Source organism: Tenrec ecaudatus, chromosome 13 (genome assembly GCF_050624435.1).
Source record: "Tenrec ecaudatus isolate mTenEca1 chromosome 13, mTenEca1.hap1, whole genome shotgun sequence".
In the NCBI taxonomy this organism is placed as follows: Eukaryota; Metazoa; Chordata; class Mammalia; order Afrosoricida; family Tenrecidae; genus Tenrec; species Tenrec ecaudatus.
Window position 1 is genome coordinate 27,125,819 of NC_134542.1, and position 13,999 is coordinate 27,139,817.

The 13,999-nt window shown below is 38.1% G+C and overlaps 1 protein-coding gene across 1 annotated transcript in view; it reads left to right on the forward strand.

Moving 5' to 3' along the window:
- The window catches only part of ERBB4 (erb-b2 receptor tyrosine kinase 4), a 1,152,669-nt gene that overhangs the window by 585,648 nt on the left and 553,022 nt on the right, over nucleotides 1-13,999 (forward strand). Inside the window, exon 3 of the mRNA XM_075528902.1 lies at nucleotides 2,860-3,046. Within this exon, the coding sequence (XP_075385017.1) occupies nucleotides 2,860-3,046 (187 nt within the window). The remainder of the gene's footprint in view (nucleotides 1-2,859; nucleotides 3,047-13,999) is intronic.

The following is a 13,999-nucleotide window of genomic DNA, read 5'->3' on the forward strand; positions in this document are numbered from 1 at the left end:
ATAAAATATGTTCTGTTCTCTCACTTTTAAGAGACATATGTTGTAATCCATAGATGGTCAGGTACAAAGTGAGATTATTTAGACTCTTCCGACATATGATGGCAAAAGACAAAAATGAATGAAATCCTGAAAGTCTTCCCCATCCCAGTCTTGTTCCGTATTATGAGATCTCTTTTCCATAAATATGTGGAGATGCTAGCTTGAATATACCTCCGGGCTCCATCTGCGCTCCCTTCAGCTTCTGCATCTTGACTACCCTTTCTGCCTGCATGTGTGTACACTCTTGGCACCGTCTGCTTTCCAAGGAATATAGCTTAGAAAGATTGTCTCACAGGCCCTGGATGGGATGTGTTATTTGGGAAGGACATTCTGAGATCACAGGGGTTTGGAACATTGTCTGGGAGAGGGCAAGGTGGGCTCCCAGTGGGTGAAGGAATTGGCAGAGAAGGGTCAGCGTCCCCAGCATGCATGTGTGGGTTGTTTTGTTCTGGTCACATGAGACATACAAGTGAATAAATTTAAAACCGTATCCTTGTTTGACTTATATTTTGAAATGCCTATGAAGATTCTCAATAATGTGTAATAAATATTTAAATAATATAGTTCCTTAGAAGATGAGAAGTTGTGTGGAAAAAAACAAAACTCGAACTAAGGCAGTGGTTGGAAGACAGGATTAAATCGTTCAACCGACTTGGGCACCGACTGAGAAGATGCGATTTGAGCAAACATGTGATGGCAGTGAGTCAGCCAAGAGGACAGCAATAGGCAGAGAACCTCAAGTCATCAAGAACAGAGTGAGCACCTTATGGTGGGAACGCCTGGCATATTGGAAGAACACATAACTGAAATATAGTAAGCAAGATAGAAAACCAGTAGGATAGATTTAAGTGATAGCATGTCATGCTGACCTATAAGAATTAAAATTAACCTGGATTCTACCAGAAAACTTCCAAGTGGAAACAGAATGAGAAATGATGGTGACTCAGACGGAAGCACTGGATAATGTAAAAAAAATGCTTGGATTGCTGACCATTCTGACATTGGTAGAACAAATAGTATGTTTGGATGGAGGTGGGTGAGAAGAGAGCCAAAGATGATGCCAAGAAACTGCTTTGACACGATCACCCCCTGCTGGAGGAGTGGGTAAAGATGACTGATGAAGCATCTTTTACAGTCAGGGGAAGGGGGTCGGGTTTGGGTCTAGAGATTAGTGCAGAGTTGGGAGATAAAATATTTGGGAGCGATAGCCCTGAGATTAGATATCACCTAAGAATTGAGAGTAGACAGAGATAAAAAAATACAAAGGACTAAACCAAGGATATTGTGAAATTAAGATCTCTGAAACAATATGAAATCGGTATAAAATGATACCAAATATTTCAACACGTTTGTATTCTCAACTAAAATACATTTTGCGTGTTTTATTAACCGCAAAAGGAGTGTGTTTATTTTACTAATGAGGGATATATTTAGATGAATCACAAAGCTACCCCCCATCACAGGACATTCTAAAACCTCACAAGCATCCAAATACCCACGCTGTCTTATAAGCAATTGACTCGCAGACATAGTGTCGTTCCCGATGCCGCGGTTGGTCCTGGTCTTAGCTTCACTCTGTGTACAAGGGAACACGACTTGCTCCTTCACCAAATTCAGGATTGTGTGCCGCAGCCACTGTGCGTGAGTCCAGCTCAGTGGTTGTCTTCCTCTCTGCAAAACACGTCCAGAACAGGAGACTAAGTCTGGCCACCTCACTTTTGAGGAACCTTCTGGTTCTTTCTTTCCAGAGAGATCGGTTTGCTCTCCTTCCACAGTACTGCCACTATCGTTCACCATCACCATGATTCAAATACATGGATTCGTCTTAGGTCTTTCCTCACTCCATGTCCAACACACATATGCATGTAAGGCGATTGGAAACACTGGGGCCAGGTCTACCTCAGATCTCAAAGTGACAGCCTTGCTCTTCAACATTCTACAGCCCTCACGTTGGGGAGCGCAGTACAGACATCCTTTGATTTCTTAACTCTTGCTTCCACACTCACTGATTGCAGAGAAAATCCTTAGCAACTTCAATATCCTCTCTGTTAAGCATGATGTTACCTATTTTTCCATTTGTGAGATTTTTATTTTTGTTCTTTTTTTTTCATTGAGTTGCAATTCATATTCCAGACTGCAGTCCTTGCTCTTCATCAGCACGTGCCTCAGTTCCTCCTGGACAGCTATCAAAGTTGTGCCATCTTCATATTCACCTTGGACAGAGGTGGAATAAACAGTATGCAATGAATGTTTAATAATATGGTTCCAATAAATTATAGGTAATATCTGTCTTTAGTAGATGTAGATGAGTGATGTGTTTCAGAGAGTTGTAGCAGACATATCTTCTTGGATAAGTAGGCATTACGTGCTCATATAGCAGTGTCCATCTGTCCCATAATCTACCAATTACTATAGCTTTGTATCATGTGTGATATGCTTGCCAATCTGCTCTTTGAAAAAAATCCAAGCCTGACTGCTGTTATGGGGCTTTAAATCATTTTAGCTTCTCGAAGAATGAGATCTTTATCATTTAATTCTATTCAAATCTCAGGTATGAAAATGTCTCATAAAGCAAAATCCATTATTTTACTTCAAGCAGATCCATAGCTTCCCCTGTAAAGCCCCACCCTCCCCCAAATACAATTTATACATCCAATGACATTCTAAATCTGTGATCTAAGATTAGCAATATGGTGTGGAAATTAATACATTAAATTGAAAGCGGTAAAAGAGGGTTAAATAACTCATTTCGATCTAAATGACTGCATACATATACTGATAGGGGATCTTTAATATATTTAATTGTTTTTGTCTTTACAGTCTATTCGAGAAGTCACAGGCTACGTGTTAGTGGCTCTAAATCAGTTTCGTTACTTGCCTCTGGAGAATTTGCGCATTATTCGTGGGACAAAACTTTATGAGGATCGATATGCCTTGGCAATATTTTTAAACTACAGAAAAGATGGGAACGTTGGGCTTCAAGAACTTGGACTGAAGAACTTGACAGGTAAGGACGGTCATCCGACTATCAGACTACCTTTCATTGTGAGTGTAATGTGTTTGGGTCGTTACTGTAATACAAATTGCATCGAGGAACTGTCGAAGCATTTTAATATCTACTACTCTCTAGTTTGGTAGAAAGTGGAAGGAATTTATACACCTGCTTTTATTTGCAGATAATATACTGTGCACTCTGAAGTCTACCATAATGCTGTATCTCAGCCGAACAGATGTAGCCTCTAAAGAAATGCTCAGTGATTGTAAAAACTGAGATAGGAAGCAGGTTAAGAAGGCTATGCCTGGCAGTCTCAGTGGAACAGGGTAGCATGTCATCTAATCTCTGCAATAACAACACCACGCTCACTCTTGTGAGACCTCAGTAAATGCCTACGCTATTTTAGTGAGTTTGGGGAATATTGATTTTTGCCCAATCACCATATTTTGAAGACTATATGCATAATGATCAATTTGGTGTGGACTTATTTTGTTGAGTAACTCACTGATGGTTAGCAGTACATTTTACTCACATTATCTTTGGAGTGATAGCCCCACCCTGACATCAAGCAAACATAACTACTAAAAAACTAAATTATTCATCTTTGCTTTGAAAAATAATGTGATTTTTTTTTCAGTGAGCTGCTCAGTGGCATCTCAGTGGTATCTCTCCACTTCATGTGTCATATAAGGGTTATGGTGAGAACACTCCTGTATAAGGTTTCCAATACTGAATATTGTCCTGGGCACCTGCAATCCAAATGTGTGAATTAATCATTCTGTGTTTTTCACAGTAGAATAAAGCAGCTTGAAATATTAATGTAATATAAAATTGTATTAGCTGTGTCTGACAGGGATTGGAAGTGTCTCAGGGAAAATTATTTTAATTCCATTGCTTCCATGAACTTTTTGAAGCTCCCTCATATTTTACAGAAAACACTGGTGGAGTATCTATTAAATGCCTGACTGCTATTTCACTGCTGGGCTGTTCGAACCCATTATCCTCTGTGTGAGTGGAGGATGTGGTAGTCTGTTTCTATAGAGATGACACCTTTATGAACCCTACCATGTAGTTCTCCTCTGTCCTACAGAGTCAATATGAGTCAGAATTGACAAAATGGCAGTGGAATTGGTGGTTATCTATTCTGTGTCCACATTGGTTTGTATGCTTTTGCTTCATTCAGTGTTAATAATTTTGACATTGAAAATTAAGTATTTTAGAGACATTGCCTTAAAATTGTAAGAAAAATTAAGATGAACATTATCAGATATTTTTCATTTATTTTCTCATATTTGTATTTAATATCAATTGTTTTAAGCTAGAAATAGATTCACAGCTAGGCAGATATGAGCTGAAATTATAATTTAGATAAATAGAGAAATATGTATTTGCTTTAGAATGATGGCAATTAAAAATGTAAATATTTCAGATTTGTATCTGTTTTCCTCCATAGTTTTCTTTTTCATTATTTTAAAGAAGATTTCTCACTGAAAATAGAAGTTCTGGCAAAATTGCTACTTACATGTAAATAATGATAGGAGAAAAATTGGGGAATGAAATGGATGGAGAAAAATTGAATGAAGCAAATTAAGAATCTAAAAATAATATGATCTAGTTTAAGCTTGTATAGTGAGCATTGTTTGTTCACATGCGTTTTATTTAATTACATGAATTGATTTTCTTACTTTTTATAATACTTGAATTGCATTATTTTCAAAGATGAACTAATTGTAGAATCTTTCGTCATTGGAAATTAGTGTAAATAATTCTTTTATTTTCCTAGGTAGCATCAGTAACATTAAGGTATTTTTTTAGTCATGTAATTACAATGTATGATACATTTTAAATTAACTTTATATTTTGTGAGCTCAGACCATGTCATACTTATGGTGGTGATGGTTGTAGGAATTTGTGAGACTCTAAAGCCCAAACCCATTGCCCTTGAGTGGATTCCAATTTATCAACCCTCTTTGAATACATCATCAGAATGCCTCTTTCAAATATGTACATGTTGGTGACATAGTGGGCTACGTGTTGGGCTGCTAACTGCAAGGCCAGCAGTTTGAACCCACCGTCTACTTTGTGGCATGAAAATGAGGCATTCTAATTCCATGAACTGTCCACACGGACAGTTCTACTTTATCCTATATGGTTACTATGAGTCATAATTGACTGTCAATGGCAATGAATTTGCCCTTTGTTTTAATAGCAGTACAGCAAAATATTGCAATTCATTTTCCCCCGACATGCTATGTCTTACTTTAGAAATACAGAAGGCCCCATAAGTCACCTAATCCTGAAAGGAGCATGACGGCAGTCACTGACTCAGTCTATGTCAGAGAATCCATGCAGAGGAGCTGTCACCCCCTGCTACATGTTTCACTTACTGTGTGTGCCCTCTGAGACTCGGGTTAAATTCATCTTTAAAATGGTGAATAATGTCGAATTCCCTCATACATTGTTAAAATTGGTATTAAATAAATAGAGAGGAGAGCTCGCTCAATACGGCATCCTTAAAATCGAGGTTGCTTAAAGGAATCTTCACTCTTGTGCCTGGATCGCTTGTCTTAGTTTTCTTGTTGTCCACCCAGTGATTTGAGAAACCGTGATATCTGTTTATGTACATTCAGATCGACTCCTTTTGCTTCATTGGACTATGGAAAGTGATTTGTCTTTACAAACAGATACTCCAAGTGTCAGTGTCTCTTCTGATACAGTCTAAAAGTTACTTTGTCAATCTGTATTTATCTGGCAGTGAGGAATGTCTCTTCTGATACAGTCTCAAAGTTACTTTGTCAGTATGTATTTATCTGGCAGTGAGGAGCCTGGGGCCTTCTTTTTGACTGTACAGTCATTGTCTTTGGCTCTTCACAGTATTTTCCTCCTGCTCCCACCAAGCACCTGGTGACCAACCCTTCCATTCAAATCCCTAGCATCAGGTGACATCCTTCATTGGCCTTGACAGTTGTCTTGCCCTAGACAAAAGACATATTCATTCTGAGCTATATTTTCTGATACTAGAGTTGCTAACCAACATTTAACTACTGTATTAAAGGTCTAAGTAATATTTGAGTGGGTTCAACTGCCTAGTTCTTGGATTGTTATGAAATGCAACGTTTCAGAGTTACTAAATATATTTACATTAGAAGAAGTACTCAATATATTGAGATTCTGAAGAGGAAGAAGTGTCAAGACTGCTCCTAGTTTATGGATAAATTAATTGGAAATGGGTAAGATCGAAACTAACTGAAAGTGAAATTTTCTGATGGAAAATTCATAGCTTGATATGAATGAGTCCGTTTTCCAGTTGGTTAAACAATTTCTAGAAATGATAATCTAATCCAACCCATGATATTTTCAATAGCCCCATGTACTGTGAAAGCCAGAGAATGAATAAGGAGGATTCAAGAGAATTGATGGATTTGAACAATAGTTGTGGTAAAGAATGCTTGAATGTGGCATAGACTGACTGCTAAAAGAGCAAACACATCTCTCTTGGAAGAAAGTTCAGCCATTAGAAGTGAAGCTGGTAAGACGTGGTCTCAGGTACTTTGGGCATGTTATCCGGAGGGCAAGTCTTTGGAGAAGTATATCATGCTTGGTAAAGTAGGCCCACACACTGCCATTGGGTTGATTCTGACTCATAAGAACTCCATGTAGACTTTACTAGGCTGTGCATCTTTATTGGAGCAGGATTACCTCGTCTTTCTTGAGTACTGAATCCAAGCTTAAGAAACATTATGAATGAATATGTGGGAACAGAATAAAGGGGAACAAGAATTTTCTTCCTGCCGTACCATGGCACCAGAGATTAGATGGATGGAGAAATAATACATATAGGGTGGCGGGGGGGGGGGGGAGGTTCCAGGAAATAACCTCTTCTCCCCTTGACCTGTTTTCAATCCTGACTAATTAAATTTTGTGTTCATATATGATGACCAGAAAGTCTTGATGTATGACCCCTTTGTAGAAGGCAAAGAGAGTTCACCCTCTGGAGTATATTTTGTTAACCCACTGGAGCATCCCTTAGGAAAACAAACAAACAAACAACCCAAACCGGGGGAGCCTGGCATTATGAGAATCTCTTAGGAAATTTCCCACATGACCTTGTAGATCATAAATCTGGGATTATTCTTTGACTTTCTTAGGATCCGCTATGATCTGTATGTTTTCTCTCATAGAAAACATAAATATTCTAAGGGAAAGAAACATGTAAGTTAAATAAACCCCCTTCTTAAAATTCCTTTACTGATCAAGCCCAATTCTTTGCTTAATGTGGTGCTTTGAAAACTGGGCATATTCGTGTTCCTCAGGGTCCCAAATTTAATAAAACATATCGGCTGGTAGTTACCGAGTGTGCATGGTTTCACACCGAGGAAAGTTGTATCGAGAACAGACTCCTGGCCTCCCTATGCGTCTCTTGGGAGACTAGCTTTGCTGTATTAACCAGTCAACTTTCTTGTCTACCTGCCTGTCTGTCGCCCCCGCCCTAAGAAACCTGGCTCAATAGTTTCTTTTTCAGTATCTAACAAAGGAAGTATAATTATAAAATACAATATGTTTAAGGAGTTCTGCACTTTATAGAACGTGTTCAAATTGCCTTGTCCATTTGTTTCTCACACAACTCTCTGATGCTGATCAGGCCAATGCCTTTATTGTCATGTTCCTGTTTGGGAAACCCAACCGAAGATATTCTTATTACAGGGCAACTTACTATAGAAACTAGATCTACTGCCCATCTCTTATTGTGACCTTCATGAGATATATTTAAGATGGTTTTCCCACATTAAATGATAGTCTGTTGGATTTCAAACGCAAGCATAAAAACAAGAACTTTGGTGCCTTTTAGGAAAGAACCTTTTTTATTTTAATTGCTGCATACGACTTGACTATCTGATGGATATATGTTTACAAAATGATGGCCGGCGGCTATAAAATGTAAGCAAATACACAAAATCACAGGGTGAAACTAGGTGAGATCAGATGGAGCACATACATTTTTCAGCAACTGCTACTCAACTATGGTGTTGTGCAAAATGTTACTTTATTCTTAATCATAATTAGCAAACATTTATTTATAGATTAATTCTACTGGTAAACCCTGAGTACTTTTCTGGAGAAATAAGTCCAGTCAAGTCAGCGTTAGTGTGGTTTTGCTCCACTTGTGTGCCCATGACTCTGTGCTAAGAGATGAGCTCTTTCAAATTATCTCTGTATACCTGCCTTCTCTCGGTAAACATTAGAGTCTGACAAATATTTACCCAGTAGCAAGAATTTGAAAACATTCCGAGTTTTTTGTGTGTTTCATTTTTCTCCTGAATTATTCTGATTATTTTTTAAAGCTAAGCCTCTCTGTAGAGTCAAGAGTCTTGGTTCAAATGGGTCATTTCCTCTAAGCAGCTGCATTCAGGAACTTTCTGATGGGAATATTCAGTCTATCCTGCTCAGTAGCCACCAGTGTTAATTGGTCACTGGAAGGGGTGCACCTTGAAATATTTTAAATCGGTCCCACTGGGGAAATGGATTCTTCATTTGTGCCCAATTTGAATTCATTTAAATTGCAATAGCATGTGGCCATTGGCTATGATTGTAGATGCTGCCAATTCTGAAAGATGGTATATTTTACTTAACCAAGCACCGTAGGCAAGGGTGTTTATAAGCAGAGTAGCATCAGAATCAAAGCACAGCCCCTGGACACAGACGCCCGGGATTCACATCCTGATCTCAGCCACGTGAATCAGCTTCCTTAGCCTGGCCCTCTTATCGGTAAATGAATGTATTGCAATGAGGCCCCACATTTGAAAGCTGATATTCAGATAATACTAGATATAATTCATAAAACCATTGTTTTCTGTTACAACTTGAAAAAGAAGCTTTGGGTCAAAAATTACAAAATAAAAATAATGTAATTTTATAATTATTGACAGCATGTCAGACTTATATCAACATCTGATTATAAAGGGAAAATCGGCCATTCAGGACTTAGGACCAAACTATTTATTTTGGGATCAGCTTGTTATTTGATCATTTACTCTGTGTCCTTAAGGTGCTTTTGAATGGGTTATTAGTATAACTTAAATTTTCTGTTGTTCATAAATATGGACTTTTAAACAAAAGATTTTTTACCCGTTCATTTGCAGTTTCCACAAGATACAAGTCTAGTTAGCTCTAAGCCCATCTCATAGATGACTATAGGGGAAGAGGTATGTTCCAGAAGATAATTATTCTTATAATAGAGAAACAAATGCTTTTGAAAGCCATGTTAAGAATGATTTATTGCCTAAAAATTATCACATATTTGATACTCTCCTGCTTCATGGTAGTCTTCGTTTTCAGCCTACCATATATACTCAAGTATAAGCCAACTTGAATATCAGCTGAGGCACCTAATTTCACCACAAAAATGGCATTAAAAATGTGCTGAAAAACTCAGCTTATACATGAATAGATATGGTATATCATATTTAATAAAAGCAAACCAATAGGTAACATAAACCACTCCCCTAAAATTGTTTTATTAAATAGATAGAGTGTGTTTTATCAAACTTAACTTACCATCCATTGTTAAGACAGGGCTTTGATTATTGTTGTTGATTTTAGGACACATTAGCAAGAGGCAACTGAAAACTCAGAGTTCATGCATTGTAAGAGAAATCAGAGACAAGGAGATAGTGAATACAAATAATGTGTGCGGGTTCTAGGGAGCCCCACTGTGAAAAGGGGGATGTTGATTGGGCTGCTGACCGCACAGTCAGCCACTGAAAGCCACGGGCATCTCCTCAGAAGTATGAGACGGTCAACTCCTGGCGAGTCGAGTTACCCTCTCCAAGGGGCGGTGCTGCAGCATCCCCTGCGTTGCCGTGATTTGGAATTGACCAACGGCTGTAAGGGAGTGTGTGAGTACTGGATAAAGAGAAACGAATCACAGAGAACCTTCTTTGATTATTTGCCTACACGTCTAGCTGCTGTAGTAACGGTGAAAGAGTTTCTTATGGTGAATGAAATCGATGCTCCGTGCGCTAAAAATGATGCATTTTTCAATGATCTGTCTAAGAAAATAGATGGATGACAGTGCCCTAGTACTGTCTGCTGTAATAACTCTTGCTGCTGTTAGATACTGTAGAGTCGATTGCTACTCACAGTGACCCTATCTAGGTACAATGAAACAATACGCTGCCAGTTTATTGTTGTCCTCAAAATGAATCCTATGTTGGAGCCTATTGCAACTATGGTCTCAATCCACTTCCTTCAAGGTCTTCTTCCTACTTAATGAGTTCTTACTTTAGAAGCAGTGTTCTTTCTGCATTTCAAAGGAGCATTCTAATTGCACACCTTTTAACACAGATTGCTACATTCTTCCAGCATTCCATGATATATTTAATATCTTTCACCCATACCATAATTGAAAGGCATCAACTCATTGTCTTTTGTATTTGGGGTTATTAAGTATATCATAGCTTGAGATTGTTACACTTTTTAAAGTAATGCATACACCTTTGCTTATTAATACTTTAAAGAGATCCTTTGCAGCAGATTATCCCATTATAATATATTATTTGCTATCCTGCCTTCATGGTACAGGAGTCCTTGTGATGTAGTGTGGTATGCCTTGAGCTGCTAACTGCAAGGTTAGGGGTTTAAGTCCACCAGTCACTCCATGAGAGAAAGAGGAGGTGTCCACACCTATGAAGATTTAATAGGGCCATCATATAGGATCCCTATGAGTCAGAATGAACCCAATAGCAGTGGGGTTTGTTTTAAGTTTTTGAGATTTATGGATATTGATTGTGTATCTAAGTAAAATGAAGTATTAATACTTTTCATTCACTACGTGTTCATCATGATGTTGCTTATTTACCCAGGTGGGAGGGGTCTTGTTTTCTTCCTTTTCCAGGTAGAAAATAAAAATTACTGTGTTCTTGGTGTCTCCTCTCTAAAGTGGATTCACTGGCTGCTCTGGCCAAAGAGATTAAAACACAGTTCAAAGGTAGAAAAATGTCATTTATTACAGGATATTACCTTAAAACTTTGCCCTCTTAATAATATATATCAGCTAGCCCTTTGGATTTTCATAAGATGTAAAAAGTGGAACAATACTTTCATGTATCTTTTCTTTATCAGGGTACCAGCAAGTTTAACAATGTGAATTTTTTGCTTCACAGCTCAAATAACATTCCCCATTTCCTTTCTTCAATTGTTAAGATTAATCATGCATAATATGTTTCATAATGTCTAGTTACAATTTTATTATATATGAAGTCAGAAGATTTTAATTATTGAATCATACTAACTATAACAATTTTGAGCATTATTTCCAGGAAATGGTCAAGTAAAATTGTTGCTATTCCTCAATTCTCCCAGTTTTATTTGTCTTAAGAAACATACTAGGAGATGATCTCAGTGATAGCAACAGTGTTTAAGGCAGGTGATTCCAGAAATTATTGTTCATATAAAATATAGAGCTTCAAACTATGATTTTATCTTTTGATTTGGGATAGTTTGTGCACATTCTCATAGTTATTAACAAAATGAAGATTATATTTCGCTTCTTAGTGCCCAGAGGTTTGGTTACTGAAAGGTTGCTGATTTGATGTCATCAACTCTCCCCTGACAGACAAGACATTACAATGTGTCCCCAGGTGGTTTAAGGCCAGGAGACATCCTGGGTCGTCTCTTCTGTCCTACAGGGCCACGAATTCACGTGAAGGCATGGAACTAAAATAGTCTCTAAAGCTTCAGCTATAGTTGTTGCTTTAATGGTTAGTTAGCTTCTCCTCTGTTATGTAGAACTATATATGTGTGTTGATATGTCATAAAGAATAGTATTATAATGCCTACTCAAATCAACTCCCTGGCATTTAGTTGATTCCCACACATGGCAACTGTGGAGCACAGGGTAGAACTGGCACGGTGGTTTCAGAAACAGTGACTCGACAAGAGTAGAAAGCCTCATCTGGCTCCCAAGGAGCAGCTGGGATTTTCAAACCTCTTACTTTGTGGTTAGCATCCCAAGCTTAACCCCCATACTACTAGGCTCCTTGACTTTTGTAGTTTGTTTTTATAAGTAGAAGTATTTTAGGCTGAGTCTTTGATTTGGATGACTTGACTTGTTTGTCTTAGAATAGTAGTTATAGAAATTACAATATCTGACCTTTTACCATAATATGCTATGTGTGAGTGAGCTAAGAACTTTTAAAATACTATAGGATAGCCTGACTGCTAAGAAGGGAATTTAGAGATTGTCCACCTTTCCCTGTTGTTTTTGACAATAGGGAAGTCCCAGAGAATATGAATACTTTACTAACGATAAGTGTATTTGTTCCTTCTCTTAGTTCGTTGTTCTTTCTGCAATGTGATTTAGAAGTTCTCTTTTATTCAAGGCCCTGACAAAGTGGAGAGATTAGACTACTTGCGTTAAGTGTGTGGAGTATATTTATTTGTGGTCATTTACTTTGGAGTCGGTCTCCTTGTGGAAACCGGTGTTTCAGAGCCTTTGCTGGAGGGAGAGCCACGCGGTCTCACTGCGCATCTTCAGGCTCACTTGCCACATCGCAGGTAGTTTTCTGGCTTAGTGCCTCGGGTAGTCTCTGTGTGGTGTTTCAAGGCGGCAGCCCGGGTGTTGAAATCCTTTGCGGGCATCAGCAGGACGCTGGCCTCCAGGGAGTCAGGGTCGCGGTATCTCCAGCTCTGTGTCTACAGTCACGTTCACCTCCCGCTCCTTAGATACCAGGGTGAGCGGTCCACCGGCTCCTTAGATACAAGGGGTGTGCAGTCCAGTGTGCTTGAGCCCTGGGAGATCAGACGTGCTGGTCAGCTTTTTCAGGAAACATTGATGCTCTTGGTGAATGCACACATCTTTCTCCTCTAAAACATATCTGTTTATCTCATCAGCAATAGGACAGTTAATAGAAAAGAAATTGAGAATCCATGTTTGACTTAGCTGTGGGTCACAGTTAACCATGTCAACAAAATATTACTCTACTTCAAATAAGCTTTATTTTCCTGTTCAATCACTCCTGCTGGGGATCTTTGGCAAGCAAATACATGGAACTTATAATGAACTAGTACTTGGCATCGCTCTAGATCCATGTTTTTTGTATGGTGTATAAGTAGAAAAACAAAATGAAGGAAGGAAGCTGCTTCTGCCATTGGTAGCGTGGTTCCCATAGTGCCGTGTGGCTCCACTTCAATCTGTGCATTACATTGTCATTTCATGTCATCAGAAATTACATGTCACCATGATAAATCTTTGCAATTAAAATCATAACAGGCTTCACATGCAGATCAGTGGTGCTCAGGGAAAAGGGATGAATCAAGTATTAGTGTCTTGGTTATACAGGCTTCTTAAAAATTATAAAACCTTCAGTATCATTTGTGTAAAATAAATACATCAGCGGCCACAACAGAGATTATCAACACCTTTGTGACTTAACTGAACATGACTTGTGTATAACTTAAGTATCTGTCCAATTGTTTTTTGTATGTAATAGTGTCACCATCGGCTCCTCCTTACATTTCACTCGGTTGGTTATTAAATGCAAAATATTTTTAAATAGGTTTAAAACTGTATAATATCTGTTCAATCATTTTCATGCCAATGTTGATGCCTGACTCAAATGAGAGAGAAAGCTCATTTAGCTTTTTAGTTCATTTACATTTTAATTCATTAAAATATGACTTACTAAGAAATTATCCATATCAGAGAAGGCTTTGAAACATTTCCCTACTGAATCACAAGACCACAGATGGGTAAAGAAGAAACAAATAGAAATATATAAGCCTAAAATTAATAGTCATTAAAATCTCTAAACTATAATGCTTTACAATATTTCACATGCACCGATGAACACAGAATGAATGCCCCCACAATGGGTTTCTTTCTAAAACATGTTTGTAATTATAATCACAAATTATTATTTAACCCAGGTAATTTACATTGTAGGAAAAGTTATTTTGGGAAAAAAA